This window comes from Prinia subflava, chromosome 1, assembly GCF_021018805.1.
Source record: "Prinia subflava isolate CZ2003 ecotype Zambia chromosome 1, Cam_Psub_1.2, whole genome shotgun sequence".
NCBI classification, from domain to species: Eukaryota; Metazoa; Chordata; class Aves; order Passeriformes; family Cisticolidae; genus Prinia; species Prinia subflava.
Genome location: NC_086247.1, coordinates 71029029 through 71045254, shown reverse-complemented (window position 1 = coordinate 71045254; position 16226 = coordinate 71029029). Strand labels below are relative to the sequence as shown.

General features: G+C 41.1%; 1 protein-coding gene across 1 annotated transcript; it reads left to right on the top strand.

Moving 5' to 3' along the window:
- Window positions 1–1421: 1421 nt before the first annotated feature.
- Window positions 1422–13822, top strand: C1H7orf57 (chromosome 1 C7orf57 homolog). The gene is made up of 7 exons (XM_063399556.1): window positions 1422–2022; window positions 2636–2815; window positions 3053–3161; window positions 3288–3450; window positions 9649–9749; window positions 10837–10973; window positions 13080–13822. The coding sequence occupies exons 1-7, from the start codon at window positions 1674–1676 to the stop codon at window positions 13148–13150; spliced, it is 1110 nt and encodes a 369-aa protein (XP_063255626.1). The 5' UTR covers window positions 1422–1673; the 3' UTR covers window positions 13151–13822.
- The last annotated feature ends 2404 nt before the right edge of the window (window positions 13823–16226 follow it).

The window sequence follows — 16226 nt, the reverse complement described above, 5'->3', positions numbered from 1 at the left end:
ACATCTCTCCAGGGAAAGAGACTGAGGGAGCTGGGCCCAAGTCTAGAGAAGACTCAGAGGGGATCTTATCAAAGCATCTCAAAGGCGGGTGTCCAGAGGATGGTGCCAGACTTGTCAGTGGTGCCCAGACACAGGCCAAGAGGCAATGGCCATAAACTAAAGTACAAAAAGTTCCACCTCGACATGAGGAAGAACTTCTTTATATTGAGGGTGGCAGAGCACAGGAACAGGCTGCCCAGGGAGGCTGTGGAGTCTCCCTATCTGCAGACATTGAAAACCCAGCTGGACATGTTTCTTTGTGAATTCTCTAGGTGACCTTGCCTTGTCAGGGAGGTTGGACTGGATCATCTTCAGAGGTTCCTTCCAACCCTAAAAATCTTGTGGATTGCCAACCTTGTGGACCTGGCACACCCCACAGGATGTTGTGAACCACCCCACAGTGCACTATGATTTCACCCATGGGGTGTACCTCAACCTCAAACTGCCTCACAGGGTATCTCAACCTGCCTCACACCAATCCATGTCTCTGTGTGGGAAGAGATGTGCCTGGGGACACACACAGGACTGTGGGGGGAGAGTCCCCAGGAGGTGGGGGGCAGCATCTAGTAGCTCCACGTGTGGCACAGAGCCTGGGTCCCCTTCAGGGATCTCCTGGTTCCTGAGCTTGCAGCTTCTGCTGCTCCTGGCCTCAGTGTTCCCTAGCCACCAACTGCTCTGTCCCACTACCACCATGTTCCATTTCCCCACATGTCCCACTGTCCTTCTGTCCCAAATGCTTTCATCTGTCTGGCCTCTCCATTGATTGTTCCACCATCTCTTGGCCCAACAACAGTCTCCTCCAACTTCTTATCCGCCATTTCTCACTGTCCCTCTATTTCCTCCATAGCCCATAGTCCCACCATATCCCACCATCCCTATATGTTCTCTATCACTCCATTTCCTCGACATCTTTACACATTCCACAGTCCCCATGTCCCACCATCTGTCCATCCCCTCCACATCCCAACATCTTCATGACTCATCAACCCCCCATCCCACCACCCCTCTGGCCTCACACTGCATCCTCCATGTTCTGTCACCCCACCATTCTTTTCATGTCCCTCCATCCCTCCACATTCTCCCAGTCTCACCGTCCCACTTTATCTCATCATCATTCCATGTTCTCCAGGTCTTAGATATGGAAAGATGAAGAAGCAGCATTGGTGGATAAAGTGGCTTGCCAGCTCCAAGAATACAAAGAAAAATCTCAGAAGAGGGTATTTTAAGGGCCAAAAAGGGTACCAGCAGGCTTTCAGTATATGGACGAGCCAGAAGGCAAAGATCAAATAGTTTAGAATGGTAAATGCCATGGAATAAAGGCTAGGCTTTGCCCTGGTTTCGGCTGGGATGGAGTTTCCCAGTAGCGGCGCGGTCCGGGCGGGCGGTCACAGTGGGAGGGCGTCCTCCCCTCTTCGGGAGGAAGGCGTCCCCGCACGTCCCAGTTACGACAGTACCTTATTTGACAGCCGCCGCTTCCCGAGCCGGGATCCGCCCGCCGCGCCCTGCGCTCTGCGCCCCTACTGCCGCTGGCGGTGCCGAGCCCCGCGCCGAGCTCCAAGCCCCGCACCCTGCACAGGAAAGAAGGAGGGAAGAAGGTAGGGCGGGCCGGGCTGTCCCGCTCCGCCCCCGGCGATATGCGGCTCCGCCGGCCTCTCCCCTCCGGGCCCCGTCCCGGCCTTTTCCCGGGGGTGCGGGTCACCGCTCGGGGCATCGCCCCGCGGTCTCTGAGCTGCAGCCGCGGCGGCAGCGGGGACCCCGCGCATCGCCGGCGGGAGAGCGCCGGGGCCGCGCCCGCCCGGGAGGCGGCAGCGGCTGGTGCCTCCGCGCCCCTGGCCCCGGGGAGAGGCAGCGCTGTGGGTTGCTTCTTGGGGTTGAGTTTGGCCACCGCCAGCGCGTTTGTCTGCCGGGAGCTGCTCAGCGAGCTGCTGCCTGCAAGTGGTGCCCTTACACCGACAGACTGCAGCTGCAGCTGGAGTCGCTCCGGTAAGTGCCTCTGCATCCTCTATGGCACAGTACCTTGTACTGTTTTCTTATTTACCTGCTGTCCACTTTCCTGTTTTGAAAGATTTGTTTATATTTTCTTTTGCCCAGTACCAGTTGAGAAAGGTATGTGTGGAGAGGTAGGGTATTTGGTGGTGGTTTTTTATTAATTTTTTAATTTGGGAATTGGGTTTGGTTGTTTTACAAATAAAGACCTGCCAATGGACAGCTGCTGTCTCTGCTTTTAGTTAGTGCGTGTGAAGGAAAGGAAACCAAACGCTGAAGTGTGTTTTGCTGTCTTGTGTGCCTGTCACTGCTTTTGATACGTCCTTGGAAATAGTTTTCTGTATGAAGAGGCACGATCCTCTGTATGAGGAACACTTTAGAGGAAAACTTGAATGCTGTCTCAAAACTGAAAGAAAAGTGTTTTGCACCTGATTCATTAGAAATTGCGTGTGCTATATTGCCCAGAATGAGCAGGCCTGGTCTTTTGTCTCCACGATGAAATGTAGCACCTCGTTCGTGTTCCAGGTGGGCTCAATTTGTTAAGTTGCCTGCAAAAAGAAATGCTACCAGTTAACTTTTACCATAAATACTTTCTTTTCCATTACTGCAGGACAGCAATACCCCATGCCACTGAAACAACCAGAGAAGAGCCCACTTCCCTCCCAGATTCCAGGTCTCAGTGACCTTTCAAGAGCTCCCCATGAGGTGCCACAATCTGGGTGCCATGGGAAGTGCATCAAGGAGACGGATTCAGCCTGCCTGAGGCTGGCAAAGCAAGGAGGCCGACCTGGTAAGCATCTGTCTTGCTTCTTTGGTTTTCCTTTGTTTTCTTTGGCTTTGCTTGAGTGCAGTGTAAAGTGCTCATAGATGCTACAGAAGGATCCTCTGGACTTTTGAAATGAACTAGTGGAAAAAATGAGGAAATTAATTTCTTCCTGACGAAACAGCAATCTGAAAACAAAGGCAGAGCTTTTGCAACTAGATAAGAAGTCAGAAAAGTGCTGGCTTTTGTCTTTTTTCTCTCCAGACCTTCTGAAGCACTACACTCCTGTGGTAATGAAGTCCCCTCCAGCAGCATATGCTGCACCTGACCACTACTTACACTGTGCCAGTCCCGCAGGGATTGAGGAGCCATGGTAAGATTGCTGAGGCCCAACACATCTTGGCCTCTCTTTTCACCTGCTAACATTTCTGAATGCTGCTGTACTAAAGTGCAGGATTTGCATACCTTGTAGAAACAAGCATCAAATCTTTGCCTGCAGGAGCTGTGTTTTGTCCCTACCGGATTATGTGGCTCACAGAGAGCTGATGGCTGGTGACCGTCAAGGTAACAGGTATGGGACAAGAAGAGGGCCTTCTGACTTGGATACAAAAAGTGTTTGGCAGCGAGAAGCTGAGAACAAAGAAAATGCAGAGGAAAAGAGGGTAGGATGGACAGGCACCCTGTGATGATGCTTTGTTTGTAGAGCTTGTGAACACATCTTTGTCTGGGCCTGTTGCTTCTTATAGGAGGGAAGCCGTAATCCATGTGGGTTTCTGTACTCCAGAATGAATTTTTGTATTGCAGTTAGAGAACAAGAGGAAAGCCATGTTTTCTTAAGTGCTGCAGGTGTAGCACAAGAACCAGAAATGCAGTTTCCCATCACATTATATGGTACATATACTTCATATATAAATAAAAAGCAGTAGTTAGTTTCTGTCTTCTGCTTTATTTCCTCTGCAATTGATTCTTGGTGAAGAGATATCTTGTTTAGTAATCTTGGGTGAGAAAAAAAGAAGATAAGAACAAAAGACTATTCTGAAAAAGGAGTTTAGTTTAGTTTGAAATGGAAGGGAGTTCCCAAAGATACTGTGCTAGCCGTCTTTGAATGAGAGATATATCCAAAGTCAATATAGCACAAGCTATGGCTCAGACAAACCTTTCTGTACTGACATGGTGTTTTGTGTTGGAGACCTCTCTGCTGTCCTCCCTCTTTTGTCTTCCCTGCCCAGTTTAGATGCTGAAGCCTTATGTTTTTTAAATATCCTCTGTATTCTCAGTTGTCACATTTACCATAGGCCTTTGGCAAGGCATTTGATGTACTTGAACACTAGTACCTCGCTTCTTGAACAGAAGGGCAGATGTTGGACATTTTAGGGAAAAAAGTCCTCAGCTTTTGCTGAGATGAATAACTAGTGCAAATTAAGAATGATGTCTTGTGTAAATGGGAAGACCTCATTACTGAATAGGCTTGGGAATGTTTACTGAATCAGTGGTAACAGGCAATCAAGCAACAGGTGTTTAAACTGTAATTCGATGCTTGTAGGTGAAGCTTTTTTTTTTCAATCATAGTTTTAAGGCATTGAAAATAAAAAAAATGATATGCTGCAGTGCCTCTTAAAGGCACTGAACTAGGATAGAGAGGACATGCTGTTCCTCACTCCCTTACTTAAAAAACAATTATATTCGGTGCCCTAAGAGTCAAACTTAACTTTGATAACAGTAATTCAAGTCCATGTTCTGACTTGTAAAGTGAAGCTGAGGTTAATTTCAGTTTTGGTGGAGTTTGGTTGAGACCCAGTTTCATTCAGTCATGTGTCTGAAAGTTTCATGTGCTCCCAGTTTCATTCAGTCATGTGCTTTATTTATGACTAAATGCAAAATGAATATATGTTATATATTCAGCTCAGATTGCAAATATGCTGAGGCCCTCATATATAATTTATGCTATTCTCATGGAAGCTGAAGTTAAGTTTTCTCTAAGTTTCTAAATCTGCCAAATCTTCTGTAAGATTAGGTGTCAAGACAGATTCTGTGTTGCTAGGTTTAGCTCTGCCTCCACACCACCATCTCTCATTTGGCTGTGCTTCACAGCATCTTTGTTGCACACTGAAAAGCCTATCATGTGTCTTGAAATGTCACATGGTGCTCCTTTCACACCTACTTCTCGAATATCCTCTTTGGGGAAGTTTCTGTCCTATGCTCTTAGAGTACCTTCCCAAAGAGTCTTTCAAGTGAGACAATGGAACTAGCCCTACCAAAGAGTGTCAATCTTAGTTTTTTGCCATACATCTTGTGTGTTGAAAGGTAAGATTAATGTGTTCCAAAACACCACAGACAAATTTCTAAGGAATATTCAATTTATTTATTTTGACTACATGATGACACTGCAGCAGCAAACTACCTCAAGTATTTCTGGTAGTATGAGACTGAATGTACTGAAAATATTTTTCAGTCCAGTGTGACTAAGCAGTTATTCAGAAGAGACATGCATGATGCAATTGTGGAGTTAAATCCCAAACGACACCCTTAGGAACTTGTGAAAAACCATTTAACCTCTAAGGGTATCTCTTCTGCTTGGTTTGGAAAATATTGTTCCCAAGTGGGCCCTTGCTCTCAAGGTTTAAACCTTTGTGCTGCTTTGTTCTGAAGTATTAAAATCTCCACTGTTCCTTGTGGTTATTGCTGTATAAAGGAGAACTGGAGATCTGTTGACCATTACATGGTTCTCCATGCCTCAGGGTGGATCCTGTAGTTCCTCCCTAATGCTTTATTCACAGCAATAAGTCTTACTCTTCTTGGAATTCTGCAAATCAGCTAAGAGTATTAGTGTATGAAGGATTTAGCCTTTGTGTTCATGGCAAAGTGATGGACTTCTGGCCCAGGGAGAAGCAGCCCATGGAAATCTCACAAGGCTTATTAAGACCAAGTGCAGGGTCCTGCACCTGTGCTGGGACAGCCCCTGGTACCAACACAGGCTGGAGATGAACAGATCCAGAGCAACCCTGCCCAGAAGGACGTGGGGGTGCTGGTGGATGAGAGGCTGGACATGACCCAGCCATGGGCACCCACAGCCCAGAGAGCCAAACGTGTCCTGGGCTGCATCCAAAGCAGCGTGGGCAGCAGGGGAGGGAGGGGATTCTGCCCCTCTGCTCTGCTGAGACCCCACCTGCAGGGCTGCATCCAGCTCTGGGGCCCCAGCACAGGGAGGACAGGGACCTGTTGGAGGAGTCCAGAGGAAGGCACAAAGATACTCAGAGAAATGGAGCAGCTCTTTTATGAAGAAAGGCTGAGAGAATTTGTTCTGAATTGTTCATCCAAGAGAAGAGATGGCTTTGGGGTGACCTAATTATGATATTCCAGTACCTGAAGGGACCCTGCAAGAAAGATAGAGAGGGACTTTTTACAAGGGCATGTAGTGACAAGACAAGGGGAAATGGATTCAAACTCAAAGAGAGTAGGGTTAGACTAGATGTTAGGAAAAAATTCTTTACCGTGAGAGTGGTGAAGCGCTGGCACAAGTTCCCCAGTGAAGTTGTGGATGCCCCAGCCCTGAAAGCATTCAAAGTCAGGCTGGATGGAGGTCTGAGCAACCTGGTCTAGTGAAAGGTGCCCCTGTGGCAGGGGAGGTGGAACTACATGATCTTTAAGGACCCTTCAGGCCAAACTGTGCTGTGATTCTGTGATCCTTTTGCCTGTGCCTCTTATGGCCCAGATGGGTTGGGTTGAAAAAGCTGTGACCTTAAGAAGGAGGGAGGCCTGTATGGGTGAGAAGTCAGTTGGAGGTGCCATGAGGGTTTGCATCAGCATTTGGCAATATCCCTGCGGCACCAGTAAGATTACCTCTTCATCTCCAAAGTGTTCTCTTTCAGGCACTTGCCTGAAATGTCTGTGTATATATGTACTTAGGTATGTGTGTCCTGTAGCAAAATGATTGCTCATCTGTCAGGATTTTACCTCAGAGAGATATTTGAAATGTAATCTAGTATTTTGTCCTTGATCACCCAGGAGCCAGGATTTCATCTGAAAGCTTTTATCTTACCATGCTGGCTGCAGATATCCATTGTTCTTCATATATTAGCCAGGCACAATACATATTTTATGTCATGTTTCTTGAATCCAAGATTGATAAATGTGTATTTATAATAAACATAGTAATTTTTAGAGTATACTGTTGCCATCTCTTCACAGAGGGAGAAAACATTTTAAACCAAGAACATACCCTGTGTAGTTTGCTTGTAAAAAAATTGCTCTGTGTAGTTTGTTTTATCAGGGAAAATTGATGGCTGCTACTAGATGGAGGGAAAGCCAGGGAAGGGGAAAAGCCCCCTCAGCTGTAATCATTGGAGTGTAGTGGCACAGGAGTCTGCTTTTATATTGAATTTGGCCAGCAAAGCAAAAAATAGTACCTGAATGGATTGCAGGTGCCCTCCAAAGACCAAATCTGATCTGTTCCCTTGCTACTTTTGCCATTAATTAGTTTACTTAAACAGTAGGGAGTGTTTTTATCCCTGCAGTTCAGGCTAGTCTCTCGTTTAATGCCAAGGAAAGCAACATTTAAAACAATGCTTTTGCTCACAGCCTTCAAGACTTTTCTCTTTGCCTTTCCTCTCCCCTTTTCTTGACTTTGTTTTGTACAGTTTGAACCTCTTTCTGTCTCTAGTCAAAGTCTCTCTAGCTTCTGCTCTCCCTTTGTCCTTTAATTAACTCTTTAATTACTAGACCTCTTTTCCTTGTGCCTCTGTTCAATCCCAAGAGGAAAATCTCATCTCTCTCTCTCCATCTCCTATTTGTGTATCCTGACTATCAAATTGAGTTGTGTTTCTGTGTTGCCCTGCATGCCATCCTGCCTTCAGCATAAAACAAATGTCACCTGGGGTTGTTTTTGTCAGTTGAAACTGTAGGTAATTGTGTCCTGGATCTGAAACTTGAATGGCAAGTCTGAAGTGGTCCAGTCTAGTGATAGATTGAAGACAGCACTATCATTTCTGCATGACAGGATGGCATTTTTGAAATGTAAAGCACAAATGGGCTGCGGCAGCGAACAGTGTGAACAAACTTGGAAAAGCAGTTCTAAGCAGCTAATGTGGTTTTTAACCTCCAGGTTGGACAAAGACCCTCCTTTTCATCTCACGTAGCTGCCTCTGATATCTCTGCATGCTCTTGCTAATCTCATCTCTTCTCCTTTGACAAATGTCCCAGTCTGACTCCAGTCTGAAGTCTGAAGGAGTTTCAGCACTGACTTTACATGTGTTTGCATTGACATCCTGGCTCAAAATCACTACAACTGTCTTAGGCTTCACTTTCTTCCAGATAATAAGAAATCTTACATTCTCTGAACATTCAGATCTGCTTTTTTTTTTTTCGTAGTGGCTTCTTGTAGTGGATGATTTCGTTGATGAGATGTATTGAAAGGCCATTATACTTTTGTTTGCTCTTTCCATACTCAGCGTGCACAGGCTCCTTGAGAAATCCTTGGTGTGTGTACATTTTTGGAATCTTCTGCTTATAGAGGCTTTCATGGCTGTTTTGTAGTGTCTGCAGTCCATGTATGACTGCTGTTGATGAATCTGAGTTTTGCACTTTATGATCTTTTGCTCTGTTGTTTTGCAGTAGCTATGTCCACATAGGTGGAAAATATTGTTATCCTTAATGTACTTGTAGGTTTACAGAGAAATACATTTTACTTGTAGTTGCCCTGTCCTGTTTTTTTCTAAATAACCTGCAACTAATATATCTTATTCCATGGGGTGCACTCCTATGTTGCATGTTAAAAAAAAAAAAAAAGGTCAAATAATATGTAGGTTCTAATCGAAAGATATATATTAGTGTAACACAAAACTTTGTTAGTAAGCTTTGAAAATTTTGTGCTATCTTCAGGACTTCCCCCTTGTCCCCTTCATGCAACAAAGGAAGCTGTAAGTAGTCTTTAAAGATGTTTTGTTTTTTTAACTCATAATTTCTTAGCAACTGTCAATGAAAAATATGTGGGAGTTGTTGAAGGAATTTAATTTCATGCTTTTATTTGAGAGGGAAATAAGATGACCCTTAAGTAGTTGTTGACTTTGATCAAAGTTAAAATAAAGAGTTTTGGTATGTGTTGCTCATGTTTCTCCACTACTTGTGGGTTTTCCCACTTTCAGTTCTGGAGTGTGTGTTGTCTTTCCCTGGCTTTTTAGGTGTCATCATTCAGTCTTTTAGTCAAAACTGAATTTCTTTACCTGTCATTGGAAAGATGATAAAAGTAAAATATATTTTTCTGTTGTAGGCTTCCCCCAATACATATGTAAATGTTTGAATATCAAACCTCTAATTAATATACCACAACAGTTTTCTTATAATATAGGATGTTTTATGCTTTTTGTTAAAAAACAAAACCCAAACAAACTAAAAAAGAAGTAGCAATTAAACTGTAAATTAATTTCTAGTCCTCCTGACTTTGGTAAGACTGATCTGTTTTCATATTCTGCATACAGAGAAATGGACCAAGATGAGGTTGTAATGGATAAGTTTGAATTTGAAGCTTAATTTTGGGTAGAAGTGTGCTGTGAGGGGAAGGCTTGTGTGGAGCACATTGTGGAGAGAGTTAATCTCATATAGACACAGTTACAGTTAATCTCATATAGAATAACTCACACAGTTAATCTCATACAGAATAACTAGCTAAGGGGCTGCTTTATCTTTTTATTCCTCAGTAATCCATTACTATTACTTATGAAATAATGTAGATAAGACATGAAAATTTGAACACATTTAGGCCATTAATATCACCCTCACTTATGAAGGCTATGCTATCATATAATCTTCTTGGTTATTTTTTTTTTATAACTCCTTTTTTTTGAGCTATAATTTCTCTAACACAGGTAAAACTCCCACCTATAAGACCTAAATATCCAAGCAAATTGCCAACTGTTTCTACAAACAAGGAATTTAGTGGAGCAAATAAGCTTTCCTTCCCACCCATGTAAGTAGTACATTTATGAAAATCATTAAACACCTAAGCCTGCAACTATTCATGCACACAAGTAAAATTGCTCCTTGTGAAATTGCAGGAATTAGTGGATATGGCTATGGACCTTGTGGATCTGTATTGCTGTTAAATTACATATCATATGTGATGCTAAAATAGTTTTAAAAGTGTCTAAAGCAACTAAAATAACAGTACTTGAACTCACATATGAAAATTATTCAATATAACTTTGTGTTTTGAAAACTAAGCATAGAGTTGCATATCTTCATGTAACAGACTTTTATGGTACTCTATACTGGGTTTTTTCTTAATACCAGTGAACAGGTGAAAATGATAATCTACACTGTTAGTTCTGGCAGTGTAGGTTACAGAGAAACAAATAGGATTGACACTAAGGAAAGACAAACTGTAGACTTTATAAGGTCAGACAGAGCAAAAATACTCTAATGAACACCTAGAAGAGGTGTTTTAAGCAAATTTTTATGTTCTGTGATGTGATGTAATCACATCATCAGCTGTGTGCACAGCTGAATTGTTTCTGCATACTTCATTTTAAAAATTTGTCGCTCAGTCATAAGTAATCCTAAGATGTATTAAAACTATGTTAATGCTGCCAAATAAGTGATTAGACTGTCAAATGAATTTAAGAGAAAATTTGTGACATAGTTTTACTTTTGTGCACCACAGAATGAGTACTGTCAGCCTTTTTCACTTATACATTCTTTGTGGGATTTCCCTTTTGCACTTTTTGTGCAAAAAAGGACCAGAACTGTATAAGTGTTATACATGTAAAATTCCAATGAAACAGATGGCTCTTCTCATGTAAATTTACACAGTACTAAATCAGGCATAGTTCTGTGCTTTTGTTTGTTTAGTTTTCTTTCTTCAATGATTACATGTAGAATATATGTTTTGTTATTTATAAACAAGTTACAAGGCTATAAATGCTTGTATTTTTACATTGATGTTATAATTAGAGATAAATTTTAATGCCTTTTCTGTGCAAAATACGATTTTTCCACCTAGCCCCCTTTTTGTTTACTTTTGCTTTTGTTTTCCTTTAACATATTTGTATTTACAGGCCTGCTCAGAGAAAAAATGAAGCAGTAAATTTTAGCAAATTAATAAGCAATGGTTATGGGACTGACTGGTTTCACCCGTGTACTGGATGGGAAAAAAAGATTGAAGAAACATCAGAAAATAGTGAGCACTCCAAAGGTAATGTTATTGAAAGCTGTTTTAAAATGAGCTGGACTCTCAGTGTAACAGCAGAGGGCAGCCTCAGTGTTTGTGTGGCTCTCTGAATATGGTGAGACACACTGAATTATTGTGCTTAGTTTACAGTACCCCGTAACCAGCTAAAGAAAGGAGTGCTTCTGTTTGTAGTCAGCGAAGGCTGGCGCTTTCATGGGCTTTTTTGATCTCTACAATTGCAGTATGCTCTGTTCCAATCCAGGGGCTTCTGTGTTCTGATCCAGGGGCTTCTCTGTGATGTGTTTCTGTAAAATGCTGCAGAGACACAGCCATCCTGCCTAAATTTAAGCAGACTGTAAAATGTTTGTTGCCTCTTTGTCATGAACATTCTTTTGCCCCTAACATTTTTCCAAAAACTTCTGTCAAAAGTGTCATTGATACTCCTGTTTAACAAATAGATCACTGTTTGCAGAAATTTGTCAAAATAAATATATGCACATTGTTGAAGGCAGTGGAATTTCAACAGTTTAAGAGAAAAAAGTTACCCAGTGGTCACCTTTGCTTTCAAACCTTACTTTGTCATGCACAATAGTTATAGCTATGAAAGACTTCACTTGAAAACACTTAAATATAGAGGTTAAAGGGTGGAAAATTTCCCTTCTGTCAAAGACCTTTTGCTTTGGTGATCATGCTGGCTATCAGTTTCCTGTAGCAGTTTTTGGAAATGCTATTGGACTTTCCACTGAATGCAGTAGATTTTTTTTTATTTATGTCAGGGAATCCTTTTCTATACACTGGATGTTGTCAATATTCCCTTGACCTTGATGTATTAATGCATGAAAGTCTTAGTGTCCAGGTATTTTAATTTCTCTGACACTTCAGCTCTGTCTGAATTAATCTTTTTGTCTTCCATTAATGTATCTACAGTATTTTTGGTTTTTTTTTTTTGGTGTGCAAAACCTCTTCCTCTAGCTGAATATCAGGAGAAAACAGAGAACTAGAAGTTGTGTGGTTTAGTTCAGGAGGAAAAATGTCATAAACCTGAGGAACAAAGCCAGATCTCAGTCTGGATCTGAAGGGGAATGCATAACCTTAGAAGACAAGCTTCAAGTTAACTTAAGTATCCAACTCTGATCATGCAGAGGAGCTGCTTTGAGAGGCTCAGTGACTCAACAATTCAACCATGGAGTTTAGAAGTGTTCTTCCTCAGCGTGAAAGAAAACCTTGAATATTCTTCTTCTTTTTCAGATTCTATTTAACTTTCTTGTGTTCTGGCATTTTTCTTTCCCATTACTGTGAGTAAAATTAAAGGGGATTTCAAAATCTCGATTTGATTAATTGGGTGATAGTTGATTTCTTTAATGTGTGTGCCTCTAATAAGACATCTGAGATATAAAGAAAACCTGAAGATTTTTCAGAGTAAGCATGAAATTGGTTTGGTTATACCACTTAGGCAATAGAGAAGAAAAATACGGGTACACTGTAAAGGTACACTGAAAAGTCAGTGTGCTGCATAGATTGACATATAGATACATCTAATTTTTGAGTTGCTTTTTTTTTTAAATTTTTTTGATAACGTGATGCCTACTTTGCCTTTATTGCCTTTGTTTGCAATTATAGCTATTCCAATTGAGATTGGTTCTGTGTCTCAGTGTAAAAGGAGATTGCTTTTAATGCTCTTAACAATATTGTTTCATCCAGATGTGTATCTTCATTCAGTTTTGATCTTGTCCTTTTCATTCTTTTAGGTGATTGCTGAAGGCAGTGGTTTTACTTTTTTCCCACTTGTGTACATTTTTCTGTTCATCCAAAGCAATTGGCAGCATGAGCACCTTGCAGCTCCCTTTTGAGATGGAGCTTTCTCTGTCCTCACTAGCACAGAATAAGTCCTAGATATATCAGGAAGGAAATACAACCCATTCTGTCTGTAAATCCCTTGGTTTTGGGATACAGATTTGCATCATACCGCGAATTTCTTAGGTAGTTTGTTTATCTTGTTAGTGCAACATTCGAAGTAGTGGAATTTATGTGTATTTTGACATGAGGAAGAAACCAAAAATTTTATCTGACCTTTTTTATTTTTATGGTTGAAGTTATTCTGTAAACTTTAATCTTTTTTTTCTATTGCAGATTCAGAACGATCTGAATCACCACCAGCAAGCAATGAGTTAAAGCCATCGTTTCAGGGATATAATAAGTAACTTGGAAGACTGTTGGGGAAACTAAAGCCTTGTATTGCTTATATAGCCCACTATTTACATGTTGGCTAGATTATTTTTGTAATTTAACTCATCCCTGATTGAGAAGTTTGCTAGATGGATGAACTTCATTGGGCTTGATTACAGCAAATTTTAAAGTGCAGGCAACAGCTGTCAGTGCTTCTTCATCCTAGACTTTTTCTTAATATAATAAACAAAATAGAGCAAAACTGAGGTTTTCTTCTGCACAAGACTCCTGCTGGTTTGCTGCTCACAGACAGGGTCCCATGTTGCTGCTGACTTGACTAGACACAGGCATGCTGTTGATGTGTCCAAATCATCAAGTTTCTTCGGTTAAGTACAGCTGTACTCATGAATTATGCCACAAGGAAAGGTGAAGGGGAACTGTGTGGTATGGGATGAAATGCAGATAGAAAGAATTGAGCTGGTATGGGTACTTGCAATAAAAAAGTCAAACCTTCACTGAAAAGACTGCTTCTTCATCCCAAAAGCTCATTTACTTTGAACATACTCAGCTTTCTAGGACAGTTCTACAGCTGTGCCTGCTGCACAAGAACTAGTTGATCAGTCATAGTGTTCAACCACATAATTAAAGACTTAGTGGCATTTCCTGGTGTAGTCTTGTTGTCTAGAAGCTGAATCGTTGGTTAACAGTTGTATGGACTCAGTAATCTTTGATGTCTGCACTTTCAGCTGTTAGATAAAAAAATTATCCTGAAGTCTTGACTGCAACAAAAATATTATATGCTAGAATGTTCATTCACACCAGCAGAAGTTTGTACTTTGAAATAGCAATGAATAGCAGTTGTACTTTAATATTTTGAAAAAGTTGAGATATACTGATATTTCAACATTGGCTTTTTATCTACTTGGATTAGGATATATCCCTGAAATCTTATTAATAATTAAATATTGATTATAGTCCACTAGAAAGTGGATGCAATTTCATTACCATGTTTTTTGCTAACCATGGAAAGTAAACTTAATTTTTAGAGTTTCTTCTTCAGATTACATTCAGTACATTTTACACCTTTGAATCCAAGTCCTGAAGATTCTAAAATTTATTACTTAATACAGATTTCTTTGAACAGAATGTTTAGAGTATTTGCTTTAATACTGCTCTTCTTTAGAACTTTGATGTAAAAATTGATTGGAAATAGGTGAACCGTTGCTAATCTGAACCCTCAAAATTTTCAGCAAACTGTAGAAATTTTGCTGTTGTTAGACCTAGCACTTAAATCCATCTTTGCTGTCCATTATTTTGAACAATTCAACTAAGTTGTATTTAAAAAAATAAAAGGCTAAAACATGCGCAAATGCTTAAATGTACAGTTATTAGCTACTCAGCAAATTTTTCTAAATTTAAAAAAAAGCTTACATCAAACTGTAACTTTAGTGGTGTGTGAGATTACTTACCTTGTATCTGTTTTCACATAAAATTTGTCGTGGATTATGTCCAGATACATTGAAACCATTAATTTTGCTGTGAAGGCAGAGAATTTGGGGAAATCCAGTTTTCTAGGCTAGTGTATCAGGGGATGCCAGAGCTGGAGCTCCTAGCATTGAAACCTGACCAGCTGTGGTGAGTTGACCTTGGCTGACACCAGGTGCCTGCCAAGCCTCTCTATCACTCTCCTTCCCAGCAGGATGGGGGAGAGAAAATAAGATAGAACACAACTTGTAGGAGTGACTTCAGTAAAGGGCAACAGAAGTGAGGAAGGTTCTAGAGAGTAAGTCCTATGAGGAGCAGCTGAGGGAGCTGGGGTTGTTTATCCTGGAGAACAGGAGGCTCCGGGGTGACCTTACCATTCTTTACAACTGACTGAAAGGAGGCTGTAGCCAGGTGGGGTTGGTGTCTCCCAGCCAAGAAAGTGACAGAATGAGAGGAAACAGCCAGGGGAGATTCAGGTCGGACATCAGGAAGAATTTCTTCACTGAAAGGGGGGGTTAAGCATTGGAATGGTCTGTCCAGTGAAGTGATGGAGTCACCATCCTTAGGAGGGTTTGACAAACAACTGTCCATAACAGTGCTATGGCTTAGTTGACATGGTGGTATTCACTGGAACGTTGGACTTGATGATCTTGGTGGTCTTTTCTGAAATGATTGCCATTAATGTGTATTCAGCTTTCCTTAGTCAAGCCAAGGAGAGGTTTGATTCACACTGTTGATCAACTGAGTCTGAACGGATCACAGTTTGAATACTGTGAGTTAGAATATTAACAGCTTGAGATTTCTTGTCATGAGAGCAGGGCAATGATCCTGGAATCTGTTTGTGCATACAGAATAACAGAGAGCTGCTGCAGACACATAACTTGCCTGTTCTCCAACAGATGTGAAGTCAAAGTGCCGTAACAAATCAAAAAGCTCCGGCTGAACCCAAGGTGTGTGGGTTCGGGTGTGCTGCTTGAATTCACCTTATCGCAGTAATCACATTGTTCTATTTACTTCTGAGTCAATGCAGTGATGCAGCTGGCAGTTTTCAAAGTCGTCAACAGTTCCATGTAAAAGCAGTGGAAGCTTCTGGTTTTCTATTTCTGTTTTTCAGAGAAATGCCAAAGTCAAAAGCTGGGTGCTCATTACAAAATCTTGCCTTATTGTTTTAAATGCTGAAACATTTGTTTCATTGTCTTGTGCTCTATTTCTGCCCTGAATGCCTTTAAGTAGTGAGATTTTTTTTTTTTTTGAATACTGATTGCTTTGCAAGCCCAAAGATAAAAGTGGTTACATTTTATGAATTGCATCCAAGTATACTGAGCACATGAATGTTTCTGAAAGAGAATTCCTGATAAAGATTTGACAAAACTTGCCAGTTTAGTGACTGGAGAATAATTTTCCTTTTATATACAGCCATTTCACTGTAGTGAAGACTAATATATATCTAATATATTGCACATTTTGTCCTTCTATTAATAGTTGTCATGATACAAAACATCCAGAATAACTGAAGAATCAAAATGAAGTGGGTAAAACAGCTGCACTGAATTATTTGACCAATTGACTGTAAAGATGGTTTATGGTGAGCACAAGGGAGAATACATTTGATTATGACAGACAGCT

Coding starts and splice junctions, on each gene's coding strand:
- C1H7orf57 (XM_063399556.1), top strand. CDS start 1,674: ATGCGGCTCCGCCGGCCTCTCCCCTCCGGGCCCCGTCCCGGCCTTTTC. Junction 2,023..2,635: donor CTGCAGCTGGAGTCGCTCCG/GTAAGTGCCTCT, acceptor CCATTACTGCAG/GACAGCAATACCCCATGCCA. Junction 3,162..3,287: donor GCAGGGATTGAGGAGCCATG/GTAAGATTGCTG, acceptor CTTTGCCTGCAG/GAGCTGTGTTTTGTCCCTAC.